We start from the raw sequence: 24,150 nt of genomic DNA on the forward strand, positions 1-24,150 counted from the left end.
TTCGAACCATTTATGTATCTTAAAAATTTTCTTGGGGAGGGCATCCGTATCTCCTGATTACCCTGGAGGGTATTCCATACCCCCCCAGTAAGTTGCACCTAAATCCCCCTCCCCTCCACCCACCCTTAATTCCCAGCTGCACCCATGGGCACAACCACTCAGATAATTATAGTGTGCCTCAATGTATTATGCTACTCATCCCTACGTCAATTATACTGATGTTACAAATGGTGAGTTGAGGTTCCTGCTAAGACTCTATATAAGTTGTTGTGGGAAAGAAAATTCAATCACTTGTTTCTTACAGCATAGCAAGAGCAAACTCGGCTTATCAATTTTTTCCACTCTTCCACCTTTAATATTTCATATGTAAGAATCATAAAAGAAACTATCTACAAAAACAATACAAGTTCTTATTCTAATGATTTATTTTCTGAAATGGAAGAAAAAATATAAATTCATGGAAAGGCAACTTTTACAGCCAATGCACAGATGTTTTTAAGTCCCATAAAAGAGTGAATGCAGCTCATTACTACCTTACTGAGTATCATTAACTTATTGAAGTGTTTCATACATTATAAAGGTTTGGAGAATGAATATTTTCAATGCCAAACCAATATATCTTGCCAAATCTTACATATATAAATAAACCTAAGTGTACTAAATTGAAGACTCCCATTGGTCCGTAACAAAAATCTATAAGTAGCGCCAACTCCTAATGACTGGATGTTAGGCTAATTTTTATAATAGCCTGTATCAACATTTCAACAATGAAATGAATGAACAATCTTGAGTAATGCGATTCTTACTCCCTGACCAAGGTTTAATCATATCCAGTCAGTTTCCATCAGCTCAGAAATAAAGAAATGATGACATATCAATGGCATGGCTCACTGAACAAGTTGGTGAATACAAGACTTATCTCCAAATTTTTTTACAATAAAAAAAAACACTCCGGGTTGTAATAATTAGGAAATGATCAGCAATTTCATTGACAAAATTTAGACCCAAAAACTAAAATACAGTCTGCAAACACTAAAAACAAGCTTGACCTTCATTGAATTTTAAAATATATCAGATAAATACCGTAAAAGATAAATGTGTTTCACAGTAGTTTCACACCTTTAGAAGCTTTCATAACAAGCAAAAAATCAATTGCAAATTTTATATGTGGTTACATGTGTTGTGTTATGCAAAAAATTCAATGGAAGTTTTCATATTTTGTTCTTAAAGCAATGAGAGAATTACTCACCAATCAATTCTATATCGGCAAACAAGCCATCCAAAATTATTCTCCCGAATAATTCAAAACTAAAAACTGCAACACTTTTCAATCATAAACCCTCCAAGTTACTCAGTTATGGTTTACAATCATTAGAAAATATTTTCCAGGGTAACATCTGAAAAATGACTACTTAACGTTTTTGCCTTACTTAATGAGTTCACCAAACCTACAGCCTTTCCTAAACGTATCAGAAACTGACTCATTTAATTAATGAATCAACTTAACATGAACCTGTTTCAATATTTCAATTTAAGCCAAAACACCAAACCATTTAGATATAAAATTTACCCATCAACTTTTGCCAGGGGTCATTACATCAAAAGAAATAAAAAAATTGAAAATCATCAACACAAATGATGTTATACTTTTTAAGAAACCACTTTAACAAAATTTCATTGCATAAATGCCATGAGGCAGCAGAAAAATCTCATGCCCACAGCAACAAGAGCTATCAGCAGTTGAAGCCAGCAATCTTAAGTCCATTCTTTTCTATGTACTTTCTTCTGGCATTTTCTATGAGACGGTCTTTTCTTTGCTGGAAAGACAGCATTCGCTCACTAGCTGTTTTCGGAAAACTGGGAGCAGATGTATCCAAAGAAGAGGACTTAAGAGAAAAAGAAAGACAGATATTAATATGGACAACAACACCTACACTTATCTTACAGACTAAATTTTTGTTCTTACTTTTTCTATCAAGGAAAAATATTTTTTTGAAAAAGCCATCAATGACATAAAAGATGAAACGTGAGGAGTGAATATCCATGGCAAAAAAATAGCATGCTGCGATTAACTGATGACATAGCAGAGACAAAAACAGATCCGATAGAAATATCAAGAAAATTTGGAAAGGACAATTTCCAGATACAAACTGAAAATCGATACCATGAAAATTGAAATTTTAGGTTGCAGCAAAACATTAAAAGGCTAAGAGCAAAATTTAAATTGAAAATCAAAGGTAGTAGTAGGAGGAGTTCTGTCACCTGGGAAGCAGAGTAACCAGTGATCCACTTAACATTAAGGAAATAGTCAGTAGCATGGACCAAACAAGAGGAGTTTTCTCACGGTTGGGACTGTAAATGTTTATTGAAGGAGGATGCTTCATTTGGAATTACACACGCAGCATGCTTTTATATTGTAGTAGGGCATAGATGATGACAGGAGAAGTGAACATAGGAGACAGGAGGAGTAAACAGAATGCAGGTTAAGAATGTGGAGGAAGTAATGGCAGATGAATGTATTGTGTGCCGTAAGCGAGCATGGATAGTGGAAGTGGGCCAAATAGCTGGTCACACTTAAGGTATGAATTCAAATTCAGATTTTTTACAATAAATACTTGATTAGGGTACAGATGAAAGAAGAAAATCTGGAACAAAGCTGCAAACTTGTAGCAAAACAAGTCCTGGAGGTTGTAAGGAAGGATACAAGAAAAGATAGTAGTTGTACATCAAAATACCTCTTGGTAACAACTCTTCAAGTTTTATCAAGATATTTTCATTCAAACAAATGCAAAGTAAAATTTAAACTTATGAAACATTTTATAGGCAAAAATGACACATTTTACGTCTTTAATGATGTTATTTAGGAAAAACCCTAGATGACGAACCTCCACATAGTTAGTCATTCCAGAAAGTGACTTTATTTGTTACAGTGGTTAAATTTTCAAACAGACCCAAAGAATTCCCAAGAGGAGTCCACTATAACTACTACATTTACGACTCATGTCATCAATCAATATAAACGCCTGCCCAAACCTTTACCACCACAACTCGTACACCACAAGTATAGTGCACCATTTTCCTGGTCCAGTTTTCCTTGAACTAGATCACTAGCTTTGGAAATTTAACGTTAGGCATTAGATATAAAACATTACCATATTTGCTATCCATTTACTTCTCTAATTTGCACAATATTTTAGCACAGCAATGACAGCGTAAAGGAATACAAAGCCAATATAGTATGATGACTAAATTGCAATTAAAAATTAAAGAAGGAGATGCTAAATAATTACACACAGTATGATGAATTTGTCAAAACAGCAAATGGTAAATGACAGCATATGTACACACAGTGAGTGTATTTTCATCTTTATGTGTCCTGTGTTTCTGCCCAACCTGGGATATTTTTATTTAATATAAAATTATGTTATAGAGTCACTACATATATGTGCTCAAAAACCTTCTTTCCATGCCTCTTAAACAAATGTATATTATAACCAATTATAGTAAGGGAGACAATAGAGCTGTAAAAAAATGACTCACCATGGGCGAAGAGCTTGGTGTAAGGGGAGTACTGCAGGTTGGAGAATATTTTGTGCTAGGTTTTGCAGTAGCTGGTGACGGTGCAGGAGTGGTTGGCTCTGGCTGAAAAGCGACCTGCCCCTCAAGAATGTTGGCAATGGTTACATCAACACTCAGAGTTCTCACTGAAAAATAGAAAAAGAAACATTCATCAACTGTAAACAAATAAACCCATGCGCGGTAGCCCAGGAAAAGGAAGTGGCCTACCGACCATGAATTTTTGACATTCACATGCCCAGTGTTCTGTCTGGGAAGAGCCCTGTTTGAACCAATGAGTTGATTCACCAAGTGCTTGCACAACAATGCAAACCAAGTAATGATAGTGATGATAATAATGATAATGATGTGGTAAGTAGTGATTACATTACCACAATTCATCATATCCATTCGTATACAATTTATCCACTAATTTATTTAACATATAAGGAATTTATGATAAATAAATACCCTTCATTTGGTTTGTGTCAAAAATAATGTAAATATTCAGTGAAAATGACAAAAACAGTATGATACCAACAATGTAGCAGTCACAGCGATTAACCTTTACTAAATATGACCAATAAAGAAGTATGGAGAAAAAGACCCCATGTATGGTATACAGCTTAACTTATTAGAGCATCACAGCACTATAACTCATACAATATTACCAGCTTCCCAGTTAAGATTCCCATATCTTGCATACTATAATATTTAATCTTGAAACACAACTTTCTTGCTCCTGCTCACTTAAAAATTACTAGTGACCTACTAAAAAAAGGCAAGGCCTAAGCCTGCTTGGTAAATTTAATAATGGAGCAGAATCTTACCCAAGTCTCTTGTAATAGCATCGATTGGCACATGGGGCAAAACTTCTTTCACTTGGCGTGCCATTCGCTGAATTTCTGATGAGGATGACAGCGACATTGGGGAACGAATCCGGCTTCTAACGTTGAAGCTGGGGTTGGCTGCGACAGAACTATGAGAGGGGGCTAAGGATGCTCTAGCAAGTTCCATCAAATGCCTCTTCTCATGCTCAGCCTAGAAAGATAACACACCAATTAAGAATAGAGGTGATAGTGTGCAAGTAAATAAACTAATGCTAGTAAGTTACCTTCACTCATTTCTCCTTTCAGTAAATCACAACCAACAAGATATTCTAGTATCCCTCAAATGAGAGAAAAATAAATCTGTTGCCATAGACACCAATTTAAATGCATTCTATCAAATCCTTCTTCAAAGAACCTTGGAATTCTGATCAATTCCATAGCATCAAAAAAAGTAAAAAAATAAAACTGGAGAAAATTAATAGGAGACATAATGTATTATCGCTTATTACTTTAAAAATTTTGGAGTAATTATATCAACAGTTACCATGACAGTCATGTAAGTAGTTCACAAAAGAAAGAGTACACCTTTATAAACATAAAATTTTATGAAATAAGGACAAAATTAACATATTTTTCATAAGCAGTGTGTGCTGGCCATAGAGCAATTCATTGACTTATCCCCTTGAACAATTTTCCCTGATTCACAAAATACCATAGTAATGCTAAAAGTTTGATGAAATAACAAAATAAAAATATTAGCATATGTATCACAAAAAAATAAGATCTTAATCAAATTCAATAAAAAGCCTTAAGTAAGCAAGGTAGTTGGAGTTAAATTTGTTGAAAATAGTCCTAATTTAGCATGTGCTACCGTTAAATACATTTCAATCTTTAATGAACCTTTGTAGAAAATATGAGAGTATTATTACAGTATGATAAACTCTACAAAAGGAAGAAGAAAAATCACCTTGTCCGCCACAGTGTATTTGGTAGGTATTAAGTTCAAGTTGGCAGCCACAAGTTCTTGAACACGATCAGAAAATTCTTCATTAGTCTCTCCCTCTTTCTTCTGTACGCATGGTAAATATCTAACGTTAAATAAAAACAAATTAGTGGACCGTAAAATATCACTTAACTGTCAGGAAATAAAGAGTATCAAGAAAGCTAAATTCATTTTGCCTTCAAGCACTACTTTAGCATTTACTTTGCCCTTTATTGAAACTTTTCGGTGGCAAGATTTGGTTCTTCCACACATGTGATGAGGGTGTTTCTAGAAGGGGATTCAATACATATCCAAAAATAACCATGCCACAGCATGCCTTTGCCAAAAAAAAGATTACTAACCCCTATAGAAAAAATTGTATAAACCTGTTTCAAATTTTTATACAATCTTATACTTGGCCATGGCAATGTATAAAATTTTGAAACAGGTTTATACAATTTTTTCATAGGGGAAAATTTTCACAAATTATGACATTGTTGACGTAGGCTCAATCAGGATACAAAGAGGAATGAGAATTTACTATTAGTCTGGTATTCTATCAGAAGGAAATGATGATATAAAAAGCTTGGTAAGCTACATGGCATTTTTCCTTGGCTTATTCCAGAAAACCATGGGGCAGCCACTGATTTAGTATCAGAATTGCCAAAAGGTATAGATAGTTTTTTCTTCTTTGGAGAAATCTGCCCTCATTAAAATTCAATCCCAAGATAAATATGGAAATTTTTCCTTACCATTGAGCTAGGGGAACAATTCTAATGGAGTTTATGGATTAAAAAACCAATTTGAATGCACATTTTATTTCACTTTTCAACATAATGTACAGGGGTCTAACTTGAATTCAAAATAACTCTTTCCTACAAGGGATGGTCAGATCGGATAAGTTGGATCCAAATATCCGCGGATATCGCCCATAATCATCAGATACATCGGATCCAAAGTCGTGGAAGACATCGGATCTGGATCCAAAATTTTGAATAATAGCTTCGGTGAATGCAATGCCCCGTAAGGGTGGAAAGAGTTCTGATTATATCTTCGAATGCGCCGTCACATGCAATTCTTGTCCTACTCATGAACCGTTTCGTTTGAAAGCTCTCGCAGAGGTTACATAGGAGAATTTCAGCTGTGGAAAATAAAAATAGCAAAATGCGACTGGCACATAGTGTGACTCTTCCCAAGAGATTGAACAATCATCGGGGAATCTCAGCGACAGGAATTTGAAAATGCATTTGGATCCGAAAATATCCGATTCGAAAGATCCAGCTCCGAAAATCAAGGATCCAATCCGAAAAAAATCCTGGATCCATCCCTATTTTCTACCCGTAGAAAGAATAATTGCTCTTCAAAAATAAATTTTGAAATTCAAGCAGAGCAAGAAATTTAGAGATTTAGAGGCTGACGTTTCAATGGACTCTTTTGAAGCATCCCTATAAAGCTTGCATAAAAGTGCAGAAACCAGACCAGCAAATCTTTTTGTTGTGAGGACAATGGAAGTATGTTCAATTGAAACCTCGGATGCCAACAATCTTACCCGGCTAGAATAACCAATAATTATTAATACATATATATAAATTTACAGAAGGGGAAAGAATGGGATAGGAACACACAACAGAAAATGAACAAACATAATGGTTATTTGGCAGATGGTAAAAATGCAGCCTGGCCGGTAAGGGATTACAGCCACTTACCGAATTTAAAAGTCACTTCATCTTATGCTATTAGCTTCCATGATTAAGGGCATGAAAAATATTGTTTTACACCTGGTTGGTGCATTAAAATATGGATAAAGTGAGGGTTAAATGCATTAGCAATGGCTTTACACTAGAGTTAAAATCTCACGCAACCGACATTCACTAATTGCTTGCTAGCATGGTGAGGTGGGAGTTTGATCACCACCTCGAATATCAACACATTAGCATGCTGCTCCACTAAAATATGATTTTCAAATGAAGAAATAACATAATTTTTCCATCAATGGAATTTTTTGCACTCTCATACACTTTGAGGGCAATCCTAGAAGACAAACAGCTCATCTGTTCTTGTTCTCAAATCCACAAAGCCTACAGGTTCAAATCCTTTCCATAAAAATGGTGCCAGGTGGTAGGACAATCATGGCTGCAATTTAAAATGAGTATCCTCACCTGACTGTGAATAGGGTGAATGGGACAAAGAGAAACCAGAACAAATCCATCCATGGCCGAGATGCAAGGGGTGAAGGAGATAAATCTGTAATTCCAGGCCGCCACACGGACAGAGCCACCGGTTGCACTGAAGTGGCAGCGGAGCCCAGTGAAAATGGCCAAGTGCTGAACCTTAAAAAAAATTATTTAAAAAGTCAATGGATGCATTGTTAACTTACACAAGTGGGCAAAAGAAGGCAGTAGTGAAGGGGACAGTCTCTGAACATAGCTGGATATTAGGTAAAGATGCCACAGACCCAGTAGCCTTCTTAAGTTAACTTAAACCACATTAAAATGCAATGCTTGTACTACGATCCTTGTATGATGATTTATAGACTAGGATAGAATAAATAATCAGAAAACACATGTGGGCACTACATTTATCAAAGAGTGTTAAGAAAGCCAAATATACAGCCCTTGCATATTGACTCCTTGACTTATCACTATTTAAGTCAATCTTGATTCCTGTATACATCCAAGGACACACCAACTTCACAGTTATGAAGCTATGGTTAGCAATTGTTAGAACAATATAAACTCTAAAGAGAAAATATTACATGCAATTGATATTTCCGGCAGGAAACGCAGAGGTACATCTTTTGATAAGTTAGCCATTAGTAGTAGCTTAATATTAAAATATGCATTGGAAAATCATATGAAACATGATAATTGGGCTAAAATGAAGCGCAATTCAGAGGCTACTACCTTAAAAACTGTTATTGGTTCTTTGTATTGCAAAAGTCAAAGTTAACTTAAACACTAGTACCTATTAAAATATCTGCAATGAAAAAACATATCCAGGCATTAAAGCTAACATATTATATTTCAGCGAACATACTTCAACAAATCTACAAAAGAGGACTTACTTCAAGAGTCCTTTCTTCCCGTTAGTCGATCCTCCTTCAGGTTGAGCAAACAGAGGGGCGGCAGAGGGTTTCATTAAATGGTTTGCAGCATTTTGAATTAGCGATTCACTTCCTTGTTTCACACCTAAATCCATGACACCAACTGCCTCACCCAGTGACGAAGGCCAGCCCCACGAATTTGGCTGCTCAAAAAACACATTTAACTATCATGAGCACAGACAGACCCGAATGAACAATATTCATTGAGACACTATGTCATAAGAGCCAGAAGTAAACACGAGGTTGCTTCATCCTTACCGTCACAGTTCCTTCCACCAAATGCATTGCCAAATGATCAAATGGCGTCAAATAATTGGCCACAATAACTTTTACAGATTTGTCTCTGTTGCCCAAACTTTCTTGTTGCACAACAATCCCAAGGACTAAGCTCATTGATCTGAGAACGAAACTGCATTTTTTACGTTATATACCCACGTCGAACAAACTAACCACACATATTGATAAAAGAAACTTACCTTCTAATAAGAGTAAGCTGGGGCAGGAGAGATGCAGCTAAATAGGCTTGAAACCCAATAAAAAAACGAATTGTTGCTAAAGCCAGGCCTAAAGGAAAATAAAATAAGAGTGGCATTGCACTCCATCCCGTGGGAAACCTATTAGGATTGAAAAAAATCACACCAATAAAGGAATTAAAATCACAATAACAGACAAACAATTCTATAATGATGGCTCCCGTTATTTACAAGTCATTACCTACCTAGACTCGTCAAAAAGCTCATTAATTCCTACTCGCGACATATTTACATTTGAAATATTTAAACTTATATGCTAAAATCAATGCGACGTTTGACTGCTCAGCTTTACGAGAATTCTTTCTTCTTGCTTATGCCTCCTTTCTCAGGTGCCATGATAGCAATGACAACCATACAACACCTGCATTGAAGAAACTTGTGCTACGGTCACAATTTCTCACTTTTCGAGTCAGTCTCCCCTTCACGACATTAGTTCTACCTTTGACCAAAGGGTGGCGACACCGATCAGTCCACGACTCGCGGAAGCCACTTCCCCCACTTCATTTCTTTAATTCAGCATTCATATCACAGAGGGTGCGGGTAACAGTGCAGCATAAGCTGAGTGGTGTTCAGTCGTTTGTGTCGTCTGTTTGTGTTCCTTAGGTTAGCTGATGGAAGAATGTCCTTAGTAATATGTTCAAGTTTTTGGTATGTTGCTCGCAATTAATTTTCTCAAAGTTTGAAGTGTCTTGAAATGATCAACGCTGATCTGGAACATCTGCATCATGGAAAATCTTCACCCCATCGAGTAGTTGAGGCGAGGTCGGATTGTCGACTACTACACGGAGAATATCAGGGTCAGGAGGAAACAACCACAACAGTTTCATCTGATGATTCTGCAAATGTAACTGCGCCAGACAACAGGTGCTCAATTGACAGTTTTCATCTTAGGAAGATCGCAGAAGATGGAATGGGGCATCCAGGACTTATTTTTCAGCTGGGAAACGATCAAACGGTAGACAAAACTAAAAGCACTAGTTTGCCTAGTAATTTAGAAAGTGATAAGTGTGTGGATCGTTTTGCTGCCAACGGAATCAAATCTACTAGTGATGATAAACTAGTTGTTAACTCCAGTTATGGTAAGCTTGATTCTAATTCTAATAGTAAAGTGAAGAATGGAGTAATTTCTCACAAATCCTGGTTTAGGACTTGGCCTGAACGTGGTCTCGATAAATATGTGTGTTTAAATGGTAACGCCCCAAAGAATTCAAAGAGGGATTGTCGTCTTAGCAATGGAGATCTGTGCATGCAGAATAGGGTATCACAGGGAAGTGTGTCAGCCGACAATGTTTCATTGTCTGGAAATCACATCAACGGAGTTTCACCAGAATCACCTGTCGACAACGACACACACGCCCGGAATTCTGTGATTAGTGGTCAGTTGTCGACGTCCTCCCCTGTAAACGGTCGAGATGGCCCACGAAACCTAGAGAGAAATAGTAACCCAGGCGGTAGTTGGAAGTGTGCTTCTACTCCTGTGTCGTTGTCTAAGCTCTTGGAGAGCATGCCGTCCCTCGCTTACAACCCCGTCACCAAAGGACTTCAGCTGGCCGTGTCCGATAGGGAGGAGAAGACGAAAGAGGTTCGGTGTGAGGACGACAACATACCAAGGTGCAGGCCAGTGGAATTGGTGGAAGACGAGGAGGACGACTACCTGTGCGAAAGAGTGGCTACCACCTGGGGCCCTCACCACCCTGGCTGTCTGAGGAACGGTCGCCTCGAGAGCATCGAGGAGGAAGAGGACGGTGAGCGACTCAAGGGACCCCCCCAGCAATGTCCGCGACCCCCCGCGGAGGATGCCACTGCGGCCGACCTCTTCCCGTCTTTGCCTCTCCTCCCGCTGCCCTCCACCTCTTCTTCGTCGGCGTCTTTGTCGAGCGTGTCCAGCCTGAGCACGGGTACCGGAGGCTTCTCTGAGGACCACTCGGAAGGCGGTGCACCGAGCTCGCCGCTTGATACTTCCTCCTCCTCCACCAAAGAGAGCCGGAGGGCCGGTGGCCTCACCAGTTTCTTCTCCAGGTAGGCCTGGGTTCCAATTAGTCCTCTCTAATATTTCGCCTACTCTCTCTATTATTTGTTTTGAGCCGGGGGAATTCACACCCTATAATATCTCTTGAGGAAAAAACCTAGTTATTTCCTTTCCTATAAGGTAAACGATATCGTTTCTCACTTGTTCAAAATGATATCCATCCACGTTATTGTAGTAATAAATACTTTTTCTCTCATGTTTACAAATATCATTGTGATCTTATGCTTTCGCACTATTTGACCCAGAAAGTGTTCCACATTTTAATGCAGATGCTCATTAAGTCTTTTCCGCCGAGTTATGATTTGGGAAAAAGGTTAATTAGGTGTTTAATCGATGTAAGCACTCATGTAGGTCTGTCAATATCATCCTATCAATTTTTATAATGGAATATTTTATTAATTTGCATTTCATAAAAATCGTCGAATATTTATCAATGAAAAAAATCATGCAACCAGAAAAGGTGTGTCCTGGAAAAGGTTTTTTGGAAATTTATGAAATGAATGCCTACTGTATACACTGATGGGAAGGGGAGTTATTGCTTATGGGTGCGATGCGCCATCAGCATTGCGGCCCTCCTGCGATGCATCAGACTTGTAGTGATCGTCAATGAAGGATGTACCAACTTGATGGGATTTTTAGCCTGGGTACTCGAAAGGAAGTACGGCAAATTGCATCACCTGAGTACCTCCCGAAAGGCTATTAATCCATATATAACTTAATGGAAATTATTATTATCGTTAATTGAATCCGTTGACTTACCGATTCGAGCAAATCAATTGTTCACTATTAAATTCAAATTATTCCAGTACATACTACGAAAGAGTCGATATTTCAATCGACATGTGAAATAAATTTTGAATTGGGCAGTGAATATTCCGATTATCGTCCGTTAGCATATATTAGTCTTACTCATTGCACGACAGCGATTCATGAGTAATTGGTATTAGTTCTTGAACGCTTCACGGAAAAAGAATGTGCTGCCATTTCTTCTGTATTTTACGATTTGGTTAGGTGGCTGTGTTGTAAAATTAGTCTGTGGGTCCCAAAATTTTAGCGGCCGTAGAAATTTTCCGCGTGTTGATCGATCTTTATGACTGAAATGCGTGTCCGCCGCATTTGATTTGGGAGATTGGGCCCCAACTGGGAATTTAAATAAAAATAATGTCAGCCTGCCTCAAGGTTGCCGCTACAACTCGCCGCCCCAGACGCAGGTGGCGGGCAAATGTGTTTTTTTTTTCATGGGCGCTCAGATGTTGACGCATATCGGCTAGCATGCATGTTTGTAAACAATCGCCGCCGTCAAATGTTTTATGGTTTCGACATTGGGGGCCGCATCTCAGCTCCTAACTATTCGAGTGATGAGTGTGAAATGATCCGTGGTATGACTGTGGTATGAAAGCCATCCGATTGGATCAGCTGTGGCAACATTGCCTATTAAGAATTTAATTAATGAAGAATAGGTGCTTGAAATGTGTTGAGGAAGATGAATTGTGGCCATATTCTTTGAGGGCGAATTTTGAAGTGAACCTGGATCACTAATTTATTTCAAAGTTAAGTTAAAGATTATGGACCACTTTCTACCCTTTCTCCATCAATTTTCGGATGCCCTATTTTCAGGAGCCTTTGCGGGCATTGGTATTGACAGCTTTAGCGATTTATTTGGTTAGTTTATCTCTTATCTAGTTAGGCCCAATATCCAGGGCAGCCTGCTGCTATCACGTATTATAACAGGTATGCTTATTAGAAAAACTATGCACATCGCTTTACATTAGGTTATTTAATTTTGTGGTTACGAGTCTGTAGATCAGTTCAATTTGTGGAGGTTTTTCCTTTTTTCCTCTTCCGAAGGTTACAGTTTTTTGTATTTTTTCCGATACTCGAGGGAGGAGTTAATCTCGGCAGTTTTCGAAATGCAGATTTGTGCACTCCCTTTGCATAATATTATCTCTCATATTATGTAATCGCGTACTTCGTATTTTTACATGTATATTGTAAAGAATTCCCTAAAATAATGGGGAGGCTTTTGGCAATTTATTGTTTCACGAAATATTTGTGCATATATAAATTTTTTGTTGGTACAATGTGTATACTTGCCGCTTAATAACGGAAATATAGGCGAGAGTAATCGACCGTTTATGTTAGATAATCTTTTCTTTGTTTTCGTTTGTTAGAGATAAATAAATTAATTCCCGAAAGTTTTAATTTTAAACCCACCATAACTCATTTGCACGAGTTTTCATTATTATTAACTCCTTATTTACAAGTTATTCAAAGCCATTGAATTGATGCTTCGTAAAAATTCTGAATATCGTGAGCGAGGCGTGGGACAGTTTCAGTAACTATGACTAATGATATTACTGCTTGGGTAGTATTTCCCGTTCACCTCAAATTATTTTGATCCGACCTTGCTAAAAGCTCAGACTCGGCTTATTTTGACTCTTCGACACTGGGTCTAGGTGTGTAGTGCGAAACTTGAGGGGTTCATTATCATTCCAGTCAGCGCTCTTGTCCTGCGATGTCATCTGTGTTCCCTCGGCGACTTTCATTCTTGCCTCCCTATCCTGTATCCCCTCCTCTTTGGCGACGCAGCATAGCTGCCGAGGAGGGTCTAGTAGTGACTGTAGGAATATTCGATCTCGTAGCGATAATCATCCTGTTTCTTCAGCATTGGAAGTCGACGATAAGCAGGTCTCTAGGTCAGACGCGTGCATTTTGTGCAATTGGAGTCTTGGAATCGGATGGGGGAGGGGAATGTCGGCGTGGTTTTCTTTTTCCAGATCGAGCGGCTATTCCCCCGTATCCGTGGCTCGCGAGCACTGCTCTCCTTCATGTTGAGAGTGCGTAACACGTGATCACAAACATGCGTAGAGACTCATCAAGTAATCTGCCGTTGTAGGGTACGTTTACATTTTGCATTTTGTGATCGTACTGGCCCACTGACCACGTTTAAGGCCTGTTTCATTATGTTTGTTTCACGCTAACCACAAGATGATACCCACCAGACACTTTTACATGGAGGTAGTGTAAAGTTACGGTTAGCTTCTGTGTAAGATCAGACTTCATGCTAACCAGAGCTTTCTACCACCGCCTGGGAAAGTGGAAGGCTGTATCACCTGATGGCAGTGGCTGCTACATATGGGAGGGGAGGGGGGGGGGGCGATAAAAGTAAGGTAGCTCAAAATGTTTTTTACGTCCCCTCTTGAGTTTGTTTCTGTATCCGTTACGGAATGATGGTTAGCGCTATCCAGTCATTATAAAACCGGCTAGTAAAATCCTTCATCTGTATCATTGGCCTCATTGATGAACGTTACGGGCGTTCCCTTACATACTCTATTCATGTTCAGTCCAGTCCATATTACAGAGTTCATACTAATCAGGGAAATGTCGGGAAATTAGATACTGGCCAGGGAAAAGAGCCGCAGGATGTATGATAAAAATAATAGTGGAGGGCGCGGAGTATTGGCGCGTGCGGGTACGTTTTGTTTGCATTCAGGAAAAGAGAGAAGTAGACGAGGTCGTAGGTGCAAAATTTGGCTGACATAATTCTAAGGGGGCTAAGTTAGCAGCTGAGTAGCCCGCGGAAATAACTGCAAATGAGCAAGACGAAGATACACAAAGTTTTTTATGACGATTGTATGATAATAAGTAATTTTAGATTTTTGGCAAATATTTCTTAGGTTTTTATATTTTTTATTCTTTTTTTGAGTTTCGGCTAGAATGTGTTGCGCTCCTGATTAAAAAAAAATTTTATTTCACAATGCACCTTGGTATATTTTTCGTACTACTTATATAAGTATCTATATAAGAGTGCTTTACCTTTTTTATGAAGTCTAGAAGGAAATATCACGATCGTAACAACGATGTAAAATTCGGGGTTATAAGTTGGAGCAGGATAGTACTTTAGATTCACAATATCAAAGCTTCAAAGGACGCCTTGGTATGAATGACTTTTCAAAGCTCGGTGGTTGTATGTATCTACTTTTTATCTACGTTTATGGAAAAATTTGGCTGAAAGGAGGATCCGCCATTTTGTTATATATCTATGGTTAATAATAAAGAAAAAACTTCGAAAACCCTCCAAATAAGAGAAAAAGTGTTAATTAACGTAGTGTAACATTTTTTGTTAATGAAACTACGTTAACCATTGCGTGAGGATAAATTTGGAAATTTTCATTTTTCGAGGGTGGTCGGTGTTTTTTTGCTAAATTTGTTCAACTTTGACCTCACGTACATTGTTTACATGAAGGTACAGGAAAGAATAAATCGGGAAGGTTATGCACAATTTATTTGAAAATATTAATGCGAAGTTTCAATTTCCTAGCTCAAAAAATCGTTTTTGAGGTTTTGGCCAGCTATTTTTTCAATTTCAGCCCACTTTGCGTCGGATTTCTCATCACACCTCCTACCGTTCCGTAAGGCGCAAATGACCTTAGCTATCGGTCGCGTCCTCCGCATGAATTTTGTAACTTTGACGTTCTAATGTATTTGCGTGATTTTTTGTTCATCGTCCATTCTAAGGGGTCTCGAAATGATTTGACTTCCTTCTTCAACTTCCGCATAATCTTCTCCTTCATTCTATACATAAAACCAAGTTCTTATATTTCCTCTGCCCCTCTTACCCATCTCCCTTCCCTCCATCACGGTTTCCATCATCCCATACTCCATTAGTACACTTTTCAATCACACCATCTGTTTCCTTATCCCATTTAGAAGTACCCTGACCTTTTCCACTGTATCTTTAATTTCTTATTTTCCTTTTCCTCTCACTGTCCAAGTCACCTTATCCATCTTTCAACGGAGATATTTCTGGTGATTGTACTTCTCACGTTGATTGGATCATGGGCCTGAGGTTTATCAAACCATTTCAATCACATATTTATCCATCCGAATTTCTCAGTCCTCTCTTACAATTTCCGTTTTGGACAAAACCGCTTTCCTATTTACTTAGATGAATGCATATTGGCGTTATTTGGCCTATTTTTTCATTTCCGAATATGACTGCCTTGTCCTACTTACGATACTCTCATTTTCCCATTTGTATTCCGTTATTTACTATTCGAGTTCGAAATTTCCAACCTTACCCCGGAAAGGATCTATTACATTTTTTGACGTCAATGGCCGCTCTCGTCCTATGATATTTGGCGCTACGCAACATCAACCTATATACTCTTGATTCCCAGTCCAGCGAATCGAGCACTGTGTGAGAGATGTGGTGACATCGTAAACCAATCCGGAAGACGGGTCTTTTCTAGGTCTTAAAATTACTAGTCTTTGGCTAATGAAGAAAGATTTTTTCTGTCACAACAGTTTTCGTAATCAGTTTCCGCATTTATGGGCCGAAATGCGATTTTGGGTCATAGTAATCTGTACGCAATATCTTTTTTTTCGATATGAAACTACTTTCACTATAATTAATATTGATAATTAACTAACATTTTCCGTCTGGTGGTTTGTTTATTCAATGTAATTGACTCCATGTTTTGCAAATATTCTCTCCTGTTGATTCGCATTACATCACTTCATGCATAGTTGTAGTGTGAAATACCTTAGTACCAATAAATCGGAGTAAATGATATTAGATGTTACTCTGAATTAGCCCCTAAGTTCGCGATAATGGTGGTCCTCAATTGGGTAACTCTGACGGAGATAGACTTGTTCGTCGCCTGTGATCGGAAGGTATTTTTATTCGTAATTTAAAATACTATGTGTATAATTAATATCCAATAATTATATTTTTGTGCCTAAAAAGGTAGTATATAAGGTCCTAGCGAAAAAAATATGGCTTGCGTGTCAGGTACTTCTGTATCAATTTCATAATCCTTGAATTAGTTTTGCTGTGTTTGTGATGAGGCTAATTCAATCATTCGATTCCTAATTTTGCATATTTATTAAGGATTGGGAAAATACCTATTTAATGTTTGGAAGGAAATTTCTTAGCTTTTCTACAAAAAACACACACTTTATTGCCGACTAGTTTCGGTTACACTGTACCATTTTCAAGACTAGTGCTTACATCACTTCATGCATAGTTGTAGTGTGAAATACCTTAGTACCAATAAATCACACACATCACAGACTAGTCTTGAAAATGGTACAGTGTAACCGAAACTAGTCGGCAATAAAGTATGTGTTTTTTGTAGAAAAGCTAAGAAATTTCCTTCCAAACATTAAAAATGGAATTCTACAAAGTAAAGGCCTCAACAATTCAGTGCATCAAATACCTATTTATTTTTACCCCAACGACCTGGCAATCGTCTCTCCTACGCGTCTAGTTGGCACTTTTTTGGATATTTTATCGTTCATTGAAGTTTTCTAGGGGGCAGTATTTACCAGGGTAATGTATGAAACTTAGAGCTTATCCCATTATTATTACGTATTGGTACAGTAGTCTCTAGAATTGTTTCACTTACGGCGTAGTTAATGCTGTGTAAAACCATCCTTCCGACAAAAACCATGCAGTGGATTTTGTGTATTATGAAAAGTGTTAGCTGACGCGTGCAGCTTTTCAGCCTTTATATTGTATTTATTTCTTTGTTTGCTTGCTCAAGCTTCTTGTGCTATTACCCAATTTATGGTGCCGTATTTTAGATGTGCGTACGCGTTTGATTATAAATTAGAGTTGACGTCTGCACTTTTAATATATTCCTTTTGTTGCCTCTGACTGCCGCTTCATTGGGTTCTTTTATGCTTTTGGGGTGTTAGGTCGCCGTAAAAATCCTTGTTTGTATTACTGGTGTCAGTTTGGGACGTGGCCACAATTAGAACTTCAAAGAGCGCTGATCCACGAGCTCATAAACCCAATTCACATGGGCGAAGGCCCGCTCGTAATCCAGATCTCTATTGTGGGAATCCTTATGATCACATAACATTCATAAAATATTGTGTTTACTAATGTTATTCAGCAATTCTCGAAAACCCTACTGTGTTTTCGCAATGAAATACCAATTGTGTATCGAGAGTGAATGGTCATGTGTGACACCGAGCACCTATAATCCTTGCACTCTACACGGTCTTCTTTTTCAATATATATATATATATATATATGTTTAGAATTAGTACAGGATTGTGTGATTTCTTTAATAAAATGCTCTTCCTATTTTCATGTAGTTTTTTGTAAGTTAACATATATAAGTATGCTTAAATGTATATGACCATAGGATAAAAAATGTAGATATTTCGCTCGCCTTTTAATTATAGTTTTATAAATAAATGCTCTTTAATGATACCTTGATCGGATTATTGATTTCATTAGCCTTACTATTAGCCCGTGGCAGTTTCTTTTGTCAAGTATTATTTTACCGGCCTGATTACTTAACGAATGGTTTAATAAAACGCAGTGTACACCTCTTCGTTTTGTAGATTTGTTGGGTAGCGTTGTGGATTCAGATCGAGTTATTCTTCAAAGCCTTAACGTTGGGGAGAGACATTTTATGCAGATCACTCACTTGTAGACCTCTTTCATGAGAAAAATTAGTGCTCTTTTAATTAAACCTGAGGTACCACCTATGTCACTCTGTAATTGGCAGGTGCTCTTTAATTCCTTCAGTATCGGTAGACTTTCTGCTTGGGGTTCATATATTTTGTGTGTGAGCGCACGTTTCTCCTTTCCTCTTTAAGAGATTACTCGATGGATAAATGGCTCATTCTACCAGTTTTATGCGTAGTTTTTATGCGTTTCATGCCTTTTAATTTTTCTGGGAAAACCCCCATGAATTCGTGTCGTCTAATGGAATGGCTTGCTCTCAAGGCGACCAGGAAAGTAGTAAACCGCCTTTACCATGAAGGCCCTGAAGAGGAAGCTTCACTCCTGCTCGACTGGTCGTAGTTTTTCTTTTTATGGCTTGTTTGATGAAAACTTAAAATACGATGCTGAAATTTGCAGGGTATGTAAAGTAAATCCTTGTCATCTTTTTTATGTGCATATAATAGATACAGCTTACTTTTACATTTATACTTATGAGAAAATTCTCTGGGCGTTTTCGGAAGCGGTAATAATCAAGTTAATTTAATTTCGAGTTCGCACGATGAAGTAAGACAACGATCTCGTGTTACTATTTACGAACCAACTCCAACGGAGGAGATATCACCGCGGTAATGCCTTCTTTACTATGGTTACTATTGAAAATGCAATGTTCATCATTTTCAAGTACTTGAGAATGACGCCTCAGCGTCGAAACGCGTCGTACCAATAAATAATTTTCCGGTGGAAAGTTACCAAGGTTGTGTATTTTCATTTCAATGTTCATTTTTGAAAAGCGATTTTTTTCGTTGATTTATTATCTTAGTCTCTCTCGTTCCTCTGTATGGAAAAATCGAAGAACGTATTTTAACACTGGGAAACCTTTCAGTGTTACTGTGTATTGGAAAGATTTTTTTGTTGCTTGAGGATAAGAACTCGTTTGCAACCACCGTCTCAATGTGGTGACCCATGGATGCAGCGACCCCATTGCACGCCGCTCCTCATCTCGGCATCGTCTTGTGTCGAGCTTCCTTCCCTGCGAGTATTCATCTTTGAGCCCTTGTCACTTTCGATTATGGAGATGAGGAATGCTGCGGTCGACCTCTCGGCCCGAGATGATCGCCTTCCTCGCGTCAACTCCGCATTGAAAGCTTTCGTCATCCTCGGGCGATGGACTCACACTCGGCCGCCCCTGCCCTTCCAACTAAGCAGCTCGCCCACCCTTATCTTCAATCGTCTTCATCCAGTTCTATTCATGTCTATCTCTTTCACTTCCCCAGAAATCTCTCATCCTATGGTACCTTTATCCTCGGAGAGGTGTCGGAACTAGGAGTTTTGACGAAGGGGATGGGGGGGGGGGGGGGGAAGGGGGCAACATCAGTTTGCCGCTCCCCCTCCCCTTATCCCCCTTCGCTTCCTCCCACCCCCTTACCCTTACTAAAAGGTAATACATCCACAAGCTAATTTTTTTAGATCTGGTAGTTGAAATTACCATATGTTTAATATTATAAGGTTTTTAAAAATATTATTGTTGTTCAATAATTTATAAAGTAATAATTATTGTTAAATAATTTAATTGGATTAATTAAATAAATTTTTAAATAAATTTTCCAAATTTTGTCGCCCCCTGAAATCTGCCGCCCGGGGCACATGCCCCCTTTGCTCTGCCCTATTTCCGACCCTGCTTCGGAGAAAATACGTATAAAAAAGGGCGCTTAAGATATCTGTACAGCAGTGGCAAAACTATTGGGGGGGATGAGGGGATAGATTCCCCCCCCCAAAGCCTCAGAGAAATAAAACATATTTGAAAACTATTTTCTAGTTTTGGCTTATAACAACTCAATCTGCTTAAAGTTAAAGATCATTTATTAATGATTTAAAATGCATTTACAGGAGTATTATTCTTCATAAAATTTTCACTGGGGGGGCAACCCCCCCCCCCATAGGGGTACGGGAAAACCCCTGGCATATTCCCGTATCTCCCCCACCCCCAAGGCATATTCCTAGTTACGCCACTGCTGCTCAGTAACCAAAAGCTGCGGCCAATATTGAAATCTCAATAGTATAATTATTATGGAAAATTAAAATGTTGGCGTATGAAACTGCTATAATCCTAATACTTAGACTTCTTAGTGACACTTAAATTTTATGTAAATCGATTTTCCAGTCGAAGTAAACAACACGAAAAAAAAACGCAATCGTTGTAGTCAGCCAATCAGACCCATAATGAGGTCTTGGGTTTTGCCATTACAATCTTGGTATTCATGCGCCGTAGCCGATTAACCCTCTTGTACTGATATGTTTACTCTGATCCTTTCCCAAATCTTGGATCACACGTATATATTTTTTATTTGTATTTATTTATTATTGTAGCTCCATTACCAACGATACGTGATGCTGCATAAGTCGTTGATGCTACCATGACTTTGTTGTTGTTGGCTTCTTTCCAGTATCGTGTGGAACAGAAGCAGCTCCACAGATATCAGTATGCAGACCATCCTTATTTTTCACGAATGTATTAATGCTCATTATTGCACTTTACAACATTTTTATCATAGAATAAGATTTGTTAAGGTACAAGATATGAAACTGTCCGAAAAATTGCGAAGGAAAAGTCCCATAAAATCATCTTTTTGTCAGAGTGGCCAACCTGTGAATTGCCATATGTAATCATATTTGCTGATGTTTGGCATTGATTTTCAAATCGAATGAATAAGTCATTGGTGGTGGGTCGGCGGAAATCGTATGGGTGGACTTATCTCGCCCTGGGTCTTCGAATCCGTTCGAACGTTACCATGGATCCTCGAATTGGAGTGTTTGGCGTGCTAGGAACATTGTTCGATGGAGAAAGATTGCAACTCCGATAACGCCCTCTGGAGGAATGCCCGCGGATGGACCTTGGCGCCAGCCATAAATTATGTAAATTGACGTGGCATGTCGGCGTTAAGTTCAACCCAAGCGGTATCTTCTGCCATCGCTTCGATGCCGCGAGAACCTCTATCATATAAACGTCCTCCATTAATGCGGTTTAAGTACTAATTTCTTTCCTACTTTAATGAGGAAAATAAGTGCTCTTCGAAAGGAACAAGTGGCATAAAAACTCCTTTATGCCACTGGTTGGTGCTTTTTGATGCGTTCGGTAACGGGAAACTTTCTCCATGCAGTACTCTTATTTTGATCCATTATATGAGCCATCCATCGGAAAGAAAGTACTCGTTGTGCACCGTGGGAGACCTTTGTTAGGCATCTATTGGTAAAAGGATATGTCGACTGTCGATTATAGTTTCACTTTTCGGTATCGTATGCTCATGAACGACACACGACTGTATTCAATGAATTAACCACGACTAAGGAGGGGCGTTCCTTTACGGTGTCTCTTAATGATACACTCAATGCACGGAAATTCCACGGGGTACATTTCCATTGCCCATTTCCTGAACCGGGATGCGAACCCGGATCCACCGAATTCAATTCAAGGCAATTGACTTCTCCAATTCGGTCGTACGACTGGTGAACTCGATTTTCCGGTGGTAATTGTCTTTTGCAAATGAAGCCTGGGATTTGAAACTGGCTGCCAATTATATTGACTCGTATATGTGTTGAAAATCATGACTTGAGCTATCAAGCATGATAACGCTTGGTATGTCTTTAAGATCTGGAGATTTTCTGTCGCTGTGACTTTTGCATCTTATTGGTGAAGCAAGTATCGATTTTCTGATTCCATTATATAGGTAATTTGAAATCCGGTGCAAGTCGTGAATCTCATTTGGTGTTAGTTTTCTTTTATGTATTGATGCTGTGGGAGAAATATGCTGGCGGAGGAAGGGCTTTTCGTGGCATCATTCTGCAATGTTTTCAAGCCTTTATTCTGCCATGCGCCTCTCGATATAACTCTTAACTCTTGGCTTAGAAATGTTCTATTTCTAGCATTAATGCACCGATCATGTGTAATCGGAATGATTTTTTGATCAAGACATTGAGTTCAAATCGTATTTTGCCAGATCCTATTGATGGATACTATTGTGATGTTTATTGGTGTTCTTTATTTTGCTCAGCAATAAATATTCAGTGTTTTTCAATCGCTTACTTTCCATTTCGCCCTGTTTGCTATCTAAAAATCGCCCGTTTATGGACTTGAGAAAGGATAGCGAGAGGCAGGGGCAAATAGCTGTTCCGTGACAGGAAGGCGGATGGAGTGGTTGAAAGATACAAACCTGTCGGAAGTGAGGCGCCTTAGGGACAGGCGCCTAGTCAATGGCGCGGTAGAGCAAGAGAGACGCAGGGGTAGAGCCCTTCCCAGCCGCTAACCCTGACCTTGAGGGTATTTCGGAACCAGAGAAAGTCCAAATATAATTGCTTTTCAAGGACCCCTCCTTCTATTATTGCGTACCATTTTTTTCATTCTCTCGCGAAATGGAGTGTTGGTCCTATGCTGTGGCTTACGAATCTTGGCGTCGATTCAGAAAGGAGAGTCTCGTTTCAATTACATCTGCCCCGCAAGCCCCCGTTATAGGCGTGTGGAGGGAAGTGTCATGTCACATGTTTACTTATAAGAACCTAGCATGCTCGTCGTGGGTGATTGGACTGCCTAATTTCAGTTTTATATAGACTTTATCGAAGACATTTATTTTTCTGGGGATTAGCGTAGTACTAAACTTGTCATGTCCAAAAAATATCACTATTGTATAATTATTTCTGTTGGACCTGGAAAAATAGTGAGGTTCTTAGACGACATTCTCCGTGTCCCTGTAAAATTTGTTCTTAATTGCTCAAGCAATGTATAGCTAGTTCGTATCATCCGAGTCACTTGCTGCTCCTAGCGTAATTCATGTAAAAAGTGGCGTAACTTTCTCTGTTCGCTTGTCACTATTTTCTATACTTTGTATTTTATTTTGTTTGCAGATCATATCTTTTAACGCCGTTTCTCATGTGCTTGCATTTGCAGATGAGGGTTCTGTTGCATTCCAGTTTTCGTGTTTTTTTTAGAGTATGTGTTAAAATATACCCATTTTTTTCACGTACTGTCCTAGGAATAGCATGTGTTCATGAGCTAATGAGGTCCTGGCGTCATGTTCGTAGCTTGTAACTTTGCCGATGATTTTACTATCCGTGTCTGTCCCTTTTACCTTCTTCTCTAATTGGAGGATCCGCCGCGACCTCCTACTCTAGGTCTCTTCCCCCGAGTGACGTCCATTTATCTCTCTCTTTCATGAATTCGACCGTCATTTGGCGACCTCGCCCCAATTCGTTATTGCCTTCGATTGACAAGGGAAGGGTTGCCATCTCAACGGGATTTAACGTGATCCATCTACGATGCCAGCGCCACTCTGGACGTCGGATCTGCCCAGGAATATCACAAAAGAGAATCCTCAAGTAGTCCTCTAAATGTGTTGTCACCCACCGCGCATTTAAATTTACAAAATGCCCCACTCACGTTGCTGACGGACAAGGTGATCCGAGTTTCAAGGGGAGATAAGGCATAATTAGGGATGTTAACCGAAATTGATATACATGGAAATGTGATATATAAAATTTATAACTTTTCAAAGCTATTCCTCGCGATTACAAACATTAAACTGCAAAATATAAGAAAAAAGTTGATAGAATTGCATTCATCACCGCGCCGCAGGCATGTTTGAAAACTGATTAAAATGCGACC

General features: G+C 38.7%; 2 protein-coding genes across 2 annotated transcripts in view; one reads left to right on the plus strand and one right to left on the minus strand.

Moving 5' to 3' along the window:
* Nucleotides 1–407: 407 nt before the first annotated feature.
* Nucleotides 408–9,403, minus strand: LOC124154622 (lipid droplet-regulating VLDL assembly factor AUP1-like). Its single transcript, XM_046528462.1, has 9 exons — nt 9,189–9,403; nt 8,947–9,084; nt 8,729–8,879; nt 8,432–8,613; nt 7,527–7,697; nt 5,353–5,473; nt 4,386–4,596; nt 3,541–3,704; nt 408–1,886 (listed from the first exon to the last, which is right to left on the minus strand). The coding sequence occupies exons 1-9, from the start codon at nt 9,227–9,229 to the stop codon at nt 1,734–1,736; spliced, it is 1,332 nt and encodes a 443-aa protein (XP_046384418.1). The 5' UTR covers nt 9,230–9,403; the 3' UTR covers nt 408–1,733.
* A 131-nt stretch (nt 9,404–9,534) lies between these two features.
* LOC124154621 (TBC1 domain family member 12-like) overlaps nt 9,535–24,150 on the plus strand; it is a 214,680-nt gene continuing 200,064 nt past the window's right edge. The window contains exon 1 of the mRNA XM_046528460.1: nt 9,535–11,022. Within this exon, the coding sequence (XP_046384416.1) occupies nt 9,698–11,022 (1,325 nt within the window). The 5' untranslated portion in view covers nt 9,535–9,697. The remainder of the gene's footprint in view (nt 11,023–24,150) is intronic.

This window comes from Ischnura elegans, chromosome 2, assembly GCF_921293095.1.
Source record: "Ischnura elegans chromosome 2, ioIscEleg1.1, whole genome shotgun sequence".
NCBI classification, from domain to species: Eukaryota; Metazoa; Arthropoda; class Insecta; order Odonata; family Coenagrionidae; genus Ischnura; species Ischnura elegans.

Excerpts from the sequence above, each read along its gene's own strand:
- LOC124154622 (XM_046528462.1), bottom strand. The coding sequence starts at position 9,229 with ATGTCGCGAGTAGGAATTAATGAGCTTTTTGACGAGTCTAG. Across the intron at positions 7,698-8,431 it reads GGGAAGAAAGGACTCTTGAA|GTTCAGCACTTGGCCATTTT; the intron begins GTAAGTCCTCTT and ends ATTTTTTTTAAG. Across the intron at positions 3,705-4,385 it reads TGCTATTACAAGAGACTTGG|TGAGAACTCTGAGTGTTGAT; the intron begins GTAAGATTCTGC and ends TCTATTTTTCAG.